General features: G+C 37.7%; 1 protein-coding gene across 2 annotated transcripts in view; it reads right to left on the bottom strand.

The window, feature by feature from the left end:
- Positions 1–9,115, bottom strand: part of LOC106876079 (G patch domain-containing protein 11) — a 73,928-nt gene that overhangs the window by 40,243 nt on the left and 24,570 nt on the right. The window contains exon 1 of one of the 2 annotated variants that reach the window (XM_014924487.2): positions 1,603–1,730. The exons of the other annotated variant lie outside the window; for it this stretch is intronic. Within the exon in view, the coding sequence (XP_014779973.1) occupies positions 1,603–1,658 (56 nt within the window). The 5' untranslated portion in view covers positions 1,659–1,730. Of the gene's footprint in view, positions 1–1,602; positions 1,731–9,115 lie in introns of those variants that run through there. 2 annotated transcript variants of the gene reach the window in all.

The following is a 9,115-nucleotide window of genomic DNA, read 5'->3' on the forward strand; positions in this document are numbered from 1 at the left end:
ATATATATATATATATATATATATATATATATAGTAGAAGGACCTGAACCCTTCAAAGGGATGTTTAGCATCCAAGTTCCTGAGGAGAAGCCTAATTTGTGATTTCAAAAGGATCATATTTTCTTCAGCTACGAGGGAAAAACTCGGATCTTGCGAATCTTGTGAATTTTCCGAAGGCCTCTCCCCACACCCCCGTTGCTTTCCGGGATTTTTTGTTTTCATATTCGTTTCCTACACCTTTTTTGTTACACCCGTTATACTATTTTTTTTTCTTTTTGATTTCGTTTCCGGGTAACGATGTCAACATTAACCAACTACAGTAATCTGTTCTCCCTTATTCAAGACGATCGGGTAGAATTTGGGGGATATTTGGCTACTATTCTATCAATTCAGACGACCAAGTAGAAGCTCTTCCGTTGTGATCTCCGATCGACAACTAAGAAAATGTACCGCAACACAAGCAGTATTAATATATAGATACTATTGTAATATGAGGGCCCAAAAATCAGGATGAGAGATAATAAAAGATAATTAAAAAAGACTGAAAACAAACGAAATTGGAAAATGGTACTATTACGTTACATAGTGAATTATTTTTAGAATATATCAACGATGAATTTAATTCAAATGATAAATTTGTTAGTAATACTCAGAACTTCATATACCCGTTAATTGACGTCTCCACCAATATGAAAACACCTGCAAAAAGTGTAAACAATCTTTCAAAACCATGTGTTAATTACACAAAAATGATACCCTTTAAGCTCAATACATAACGAGCACTTTCAACTGAATAAATATACATTTCTCCTTATAAATACTTTTCTTGTTAAATCCTTCGACACTTGTGGAACGGAATCCAGTATAACGACAGCACCTAATATTTGTGTATATGGATTTTAGTGAGCAGCAGAAAACCTGAGAGATTTTTCTATACTCATGTAATTCATTTTGAATTCATACCTTGTTGCAATCGACTTTACATTCTAGGGCTGATAAAATAAATACAAGCCAAATACTAAATTACATACTAAAGTAAGTACTATATTAACAAAGACGCACTCTACCCTTGTACTTGGTCTACGTCAATTCAATATTTTACTTCACGCTAAAGCGATCTCGCAATTGCATTTGGTTTCACTTTGTTGCCCAGATTACCTAAAGAATGATCGAAAGACCACCCCTCTGGTGATATTTAATAAAGTCAGTTGCATAATTTTACATAACCGTCAGTTTCTGTTGATGGATGGAACAGTGATATGTCAGTTGGTTTTAGCGATAGAAGTCAAACCAACTGACAAATATAAAAATGGATAGAACAAAGGCATTAAAACTACTTCAGTACAACGAGGAGGAATTTTAACATCATTAATTCTACTTTTATACACACAACTGAAAAAGTACATTTTTCCATATATAGAGAAGAGGTTTGGGCATAGTTTGTAAGTACCATGAACGAAACTCTAAACACTTGAGTCACTTCGTGTCTTTTGATTTAAAAAATAAAACGGGGAACAAAGAATGCACTGGGCTTGAAATTGTATCTGTTAACAGACACATCGTTATTTCAAAGAAGTAAAAGAATCATTATCAAACACATACCAGTTATCAACAAATTTATCAGACATATAATCATCTTCTTCAGTTTCTGTGGACATTTCTATATAAAAACAAATAATTTCAGAAATAAAAATAATGGCGGTGAATGCGGAGGAAGGGAGATAACTGTATTGTGAACACACTGCTGTGTATTTTGGATGTCTCAACCCCTCATCCAGTCTTTATTCGCCGACAATCTGTTTACATCGTTACCTAATCTTTATTCACCTACCATCTCAATACATGCCAGTTTCTGTATCTTCCCTGAATGAGAAATCTAAATGAAAAATCAATAACTTAGCTGTATTTGATAACATCACAATATAAAACACTTTAAAACTCAAGAGAATATTGTTTCCAACCCAGGGCTTCTATATGGGTTGATAAAAGATCTTCAGTTTTATTGAGGAGCCATCTCCACGAATTGCTTTTTTTTGTCTAAGATTACATGTGTCTTTAAACCATTGACTACTTTTATTTTCACAGAAACATACATCATGGCTTGCACACCAAACACTGCAGTCCCCATTCATCCCTACCTCTTTTAAAACATGGGAAATTACTCTACAAATTTGGGTAGTTTGTATATAGGGTTTGCTTTTTCATGTCCTGGAAAAATATAGTAAATTGTAAGCGCTTGATGCAGTAAAAAGGGATGAACCCACAACCAAGACTGAGATCAAATATCCTCAATGCAAGTCAAAGACTGCTCAATCACCCAACATTACCAAACTTTCAACACACATAATACAAAAGGGTTACGTTAAGGTCCAAATTGATAAAATACCCCTAAATGCAGAACAAAATAAATACTCAATGAGGAAAAAAATGGCACACTTTCAACATTTCATTTATAGCTTTAATAAGGCACACAGGAAACAGTATATGGTAGTACACACTAACCCCCCCCCCCACACACACACACACACACAAACACTGCATAGCTATAAACATAACTTAGTTAACAAAAACAAAACAAGACCTATATGGTTTCTCTTTACCTTTGTCATGGTATTATGTAGTGTTTCATCAATGCTGCTATGGTAGCTGGTTGAGTTAATGAATGAAAATATGTTTCTTGATTATGTGAAAAATAACTGAATAACACTAGCAAACATTTAATTGAAGTATTTATTACATTATTTACATTTGACGGATATTTGTCCTCATCTTGTTTGTTGTTAACGTTTCAGCTGATTTACCCTCCAGCCTTCATCAGGTGCCTTGGGGAAATTTCGAACTTGGGTTTTCATTCCTAAGGTATTTTTCGTTGTTGTTGTTGTTGTTCAAATGTAAATAATGTACATAATTCCTCAACTCTTAAATATAGAACTAAAGTATTTATTATTGCACATAAAGACAAATTGCATTGGCCATTTACAGTTAACAACAGCAATAATTACAGACTTGAGGTGGTTGATAGTTTCTGAAAGTATTGTTTCTAGAATAGGATGGAGGAAGTTCAGAGAGTTACTACCTCTGTTGGCAACAAAGGGACTCTCTCTCTCAGAGCGAAAGGTAGATTGTATGATGCTTGTGTATGAACAGTTATACTCCATGGTAACGAGATATGGGCTTTGATTGCAGAGGACATGCATGGACTACAAAGGAATGAAGGTAGTATTCTCTGCTGGATATGCAGCATCAATGTGCATGAACAACAAAGTGTAAATGTGTTGAAAGAAAAGTTGGGCATAAGAGCAATGAAATGCAGTATGCAAGAGAGGAGACTAGATTGGTTTGGACATGCAATGAAGATGGCTGCATAAAGAAGTACTGGTCACAGAAAGTGGATGGTACCTGTGGAAGAGGAAAACACAGGAAGACATGGGATGAAGTGGTGAGGACCGATCTCAGGATGTTGGGGTTCACAAAAGAAACGACAATGGACCGAGATGTCCAGTGATATGAGATTCTAGAGAATACCTACCCATGTCAGTGAAACTGAGTTCTAGAAGAGTTGTGTTCCACCCACATGTAACAATAAAATTTTCACACACCCTACCCCAACATACCAAACTACATCTCCTCTCTCTAATTGTATCTCTTCTCTTCTTCACATTTTCCCCTCGTATATTATGATTATCTCCCACTCCCCAATCCTGTACTCACTGTATCACTGCTTTCCCCACCCTCTCTATATACCCAAATCCTCACCAGTCACAATCTTCTTCACCCCCACTCCTTACTCCTATATTATGACCTCTATACCTTGAGAGTATGCCCCAGCACCTGCCACCATTTACCTCTCACATCCTTACTTTACTATCCCATCTATGCCTTATCCCCTCTATTTGCAAGTATACCTGGCACCTTGCCACCATCTCTCTCCTGTTCTTTCTTGTACCCTTCCTTCTCCAACTCTCTCTCTCTCTCTCTCTCTCTCTCTCTCTCTCTCTCTTCCCTTGCTCTTCCCTCTAACCGGATAACTATGTATTTCCTCTACAGCAACATACCAGTTTCTGCTCTCATTTTTAATCACTCTCTCTCCCTCCTTTTCTTGCTCTTACCTCTGGCTAGCTAACCATGTATCTCCTTTACAGCAGCACACCTGTTTCTGTCCTCTTTCTTGTTAACTCTCTTTCCCTCCCTTTCCTTCTCTCTCCCTCCCTTTCCCTTTCTCTCCCTCTCTTTCTCCTATCTCCCTCCATTTCTCTTCCTCCTCCTTTCCCCCCTCTCTCTGGCTGGGTAACCATGTACCTCTTCTACAGCAAGACACCTGTTTCTGTCTCTCTATCATACTTTAACCATTCATCATCTGACACAAGATCTCCTCCTCCGATGATCCCATCCCCTCTCAAAGATTCCTTGTCTTACATAGTTACATGCTGACCCTACCAGTGCTGGTGTCACCTTAAAAAGTATCCAGTCCACACTGTAAAGTGGTCGGCATTTGGAAAGGCATCCAACTACAAAAACCATGCCAAAACTGACCTTACTTGTGCTGGTGCCTCATAAAAATCACTCAGCCCACTCTGCTGTTAGGAAGGGAATCCATTTGTAAAAAACCATGCCAAAACAGCTACAGAAGTATGGTGCAGGCTTCTGCCTGGCCAACACCTGTCAAACTGTCCATCCCATGCCAGCACAGAAGGAGGACATTAAACAATGATAATGATGGGAGATAAGAAAAAACCATGCCACATTCAAAGAAGTTACTTATGAGACATTATGTGAATGTTTAGTTCAGTCTGTTCTTGACCCTAGAGTTGTCTGCACAAATGTCTGGAACCATGAGATGTGGCAAGAATGGAGGCACATATCACTGTGCTGCATTCAACATTCTGGCTGACAAGCCATGTGAATGAGTCAGCCACTCTCAACACTTTCATAGGGTACAAGAAGAGTCCAGAAGATTGAACCATGCAATAGCATCATACTGATTGGTTGCTTATTTGATTGCAATCAGAAAACCACTACTTTCAAAAACAAACATTGCAAAGAGTGGAGTAAAAACCTACAAAATTGGTCCCTGGAGCAGTGGAAGAATGTTATTTTCTCGGACAAGTCATCTCTTACCTTATTTCCAACCACCGGCTGAGTATATGTGTACAGACAGCCAAAAGAAGCATTTGCCTTCTTCCAACTGTTAAAGATGGAGGAGGATCTGTGATGATCTGGTGGGGATATATCTTGGAAATCTGCCAGCCCAATGGTTTCCCTTCGTAGCAGAATTAAAAGTGAAGATTATTTAAGCATTTTATCTTATCAAATTCATCCTATGGTTGTGGAACTGTTTCCGGAAGGAAATGCAATCTTTCAGGATGATAATGCACCAATTCACACAGCTAAAGTTGTTATTGAATGGCATGAGGAACATTCTAATGAAGTTGAACATCTTATCTGGCCACCACAGTCTCCAGATCTCAATATTATTGAACATTTATGGTGCATTTTAGAAAAACAAGTAAGGAGTCAATATCCTCTACCATCATACTACAAGAACTGGAGACTGTTTTGGCTAAAGAATGGAGTGTCAACATGTAATTTTTTTGGATTAATTTATACTGCATACAAAAATACAGACATACTATATACGGTATGTTATTAAACACACACACATCTACACATACAGAGGCATACCTAACGACTAACAGGGATTGAAACAATTGAACCTTAGATCAATAAGATGGTAAGGAAGTGACTCGGCCTTTTGAAGTGCCTTTCATCTGTCGCCCTTTATGGCAACTAGGGTATGCTCCAGTTGCCCCTGACATCACTAGTGGAGGAGTACAAGGTCTCCAAGGTGCATCTGCAATCGATGGTTTCTGAGTCAAGGGACACTGTGATCCAGAACAATCCACCAGATTTGAACACTGGTAGGAAGTGGAAGGTCACTGAGGCGATACAGCAGCTTGATGAGATGGCCCAGCATGCTGAAGTGCATGGAGTGATTATAGATGGCAGGGCTGATGTGGGGCTTGTCAAGAGAGAGCAGTTCTGGTCTGAGTCAAGTGAACAAGAACAGCTGAAGCTACGTGAACAACAAGTAAGGCAGTTGGAAGATGAGAGGCATCTGGGTCACGCAGCACAACAAGCACAGCAGGGTCGGTGGCTGAATCGGGATGATGTCAAAAAGCTGGAGTTGAAGTAGTCTGATTGGTGGTGGTTGAGAGCAAGACATTTGAAAGCTCTAATCCAGACTGTATATGATGTGCATCTGTCTCCAGCAAATCTCAAAAAATGGGGTATCCAAGAGAGTCTACAGTGTCACTTGTGTGGGAAGTATGGCAGCCTCAAACACATGCTGTCAGCTTTCCCAAAAGCACTCCAGTCTGGATGGTATACATTTAGACATAATTTAGTGCTAAACGTTGTTGCTTCAGCTGCAAGAGAGGGTCAAGTGCCTGAACTGAGCTTGTGCAAGACAGCATTTGTGAAGCAGGGTGTGATGCCAAAGAGGCAGGAATCTCGGCAAGCCAAAGACAGAAAGTGGGAGGTGTTCCTGGACAAGCCATTGCTTGAAAGCATCATTGTGTCAGTACTCTGGCCCGACCTGGTGTTGGTAGATGAGGGTCAGAGACATGTGGTCCTTGAGGAGGAGAGCATTGCTGAGGCCCATGAATGGAAGCTGTTAGGCTATGAAGAGCTGGTAGCTGAGATTCGGGAGAAGGGTTACATCTGTGAGCTGGTTGCGTTCAAGGTTGGCTGTAGGGGTTTCCCAGCAGGTTCTCTCAGAAGGTTTCTGAAGGTGGCTGGTGTATCTGCTGTGAGAAAGACAATCAAGGAATGTGGGAAGAAAGCAGTTGAGGGTAGTGCTTGGATTACCAGGAGGTTTGCGAATGTGTACAAGATCACAGAACTGTCATGAGTCTGGTTGCAATGCAATACATCCAGCTGTTCTGGGCCCACCGTGTGGAGAGATACTGAGTTTAATGGGCCAAAATCTTGTCGAAGCATGGCACTCAGCTGATGGTTGCAGCCGGACAAGATAGATAGATAGATAGATAGATAGATAGATAGATAGATAGATAGATAGATGAAACACCATGTTTTTGGTATTTCATTAATAAATATATGTAAACACACACACGCGCGCGCAAGCGTGCACACACACATATGCACATGTACATACAAATATATAAAGATGCATGTATTCATTTCAAGAGGGTTGGAACTCACAAACCCTAGTCTTTATATATTAATTCAATATTCAAGAATTGTTTCCCAATGATATTCCCCAGATGCTGGTGGTGGTGGTGGTGTTTAAACTCTGTACAAACAAATCATAATACAAATATTTCAGTGTTGCCACTACCAACAATAGGAATAGGTCTGTGATTCTCAACTGCAGTCCATATAAGATTTTGTCCTTAAAGTTTTTATGAAGTACATTGATTATTTGATTATACTTCTATAATACACACTATATCTTAGTAATTTTTAATACAATTCCTAATAATATTTAATTATGAAAAAAAAAGTTTTTTTAAACATTGAATAGCTAGGGGGCTTTTGTAGAGAAAAATAGGAAGTAAAAGGGTCCATAGGCAAAAAATGGTTGAGAACCACTGGAATAAGTTAATGCAGTTGAGACCTGCTATAAATAGCAGTCAATTCTCTTAAATTACACTCTATTGACTTCAAAAAAAAAAAGGAAATGTAAATAAAATTTCATATTGACACTTCACACATGTCAGTCATCAGGTATGTATGTATAGATGTGTGTGTGTTTAATAATGTACCGTATATAGTATGTCTGTATTCTTGTATGCAGTGTAAATTAATCCAAACAAATTACATGTTGGCACTCCTGGGGTCTCATACCATTAACATGTAAAATTTGATTTGATTTGGTTGGGCCATTTGAGAATGCATTGGGAACAGACAGAGATACAAAGGATTATATATATATATAGATGAAACACCATGTTTTTGGTATTTTATTAATAAATATATATAAATACACACACACACACACATGTACATACATGTACATAAAGATGCATGTATCCATTTCAAAAGGGTTGGAACTCACAAGCCCCAGTCTTTATATATCTAGAATGTAGTTCTAGATATGCTTGAAGAAAAAGATAAGATTCTCACAGCTGGAACACTTTTCCCAATCAGGCATAAACAAGAAACTATTGGAAAAATTCCATGCTCAACTGGAAAGGAATATATTAGATTACTTAAAATCTCCCCACAAAATACTTGTTTTTCATGAAACTAGATGAACTCTTGCTGACCTGTGACAGAAGAATTTAGAAAGAGCAAACTGCTGCTGATGCACTTTAAGCAGAAAAGAAAGCAATATGAAATTTGCTACCTATAAAAAAAGAAGTTATAATCCTTCAAAATAACAATAAAAAAAAAAAGAGAATGCAAAATATCATAATTAAACTGTTTTAACAACTGGGTCACCTCTACAGATGGGTTTCATTCTGACAATGGAGTAGGGTGTGGTGCTACCTGGAATTTTCAGAACAATAATAAAAATATGATCTTAAGACTACATCATAATTAACAATATATGAAGCAGTGTAGTTGGGAATGATAACATCTTTAGATTCTTCTAAAGCAGTATTTCTCAAATTTTTTAAACTATCATCTTTTTTTTTTCACTAACATTTTTTCAAAACCTCTTTGCTACAGTTCAACACCCTCCATACATATTTTTAATGTACATACATGTAATATATGGTCAGAGTAATTTTGTTTTGGGTACTAGTTTGATGTGGGTGACTTCTTACCGCAGAACCACAGTACTACATGCAATTATTTGAAAAATTATTGCTTGATCTTCATTATTGACACAGTCTTTAGAATGTGGCTTCAACTAAATTCATGTATGTATTCTTTGTACTTCATATACATCCTGAAACTTATAGTGGAAATCTATCTTTATATCATGATTTCCAAATGTTCACTCACTCAGACACTGATATCTCTCTTCACAGGCAGGTTTACATATGAGTATAGTTTACTTGATTGACAAATGACACACAGAGCTGGAACCAACATTGTTCAAACATGTAACATATATATATATATATATATATATATATATATATAA

The sequence above is a fragment of the Octopus bimaculoides genome, chromosome 11 (genome assembly GCF_001194135.2).
Source record: "Octopus bimaculoides isolate UCB-OBI-ISO-001 chromosome 11, ASM119413v2, whole genome shotgun sequence".
NCBI classification, from domain to species: Eukaryota; Metazoa; Mollusca; class Cephalopoda; order Octopoda; family Octopodidae; genus Octopus; species Octopus bimaculoides.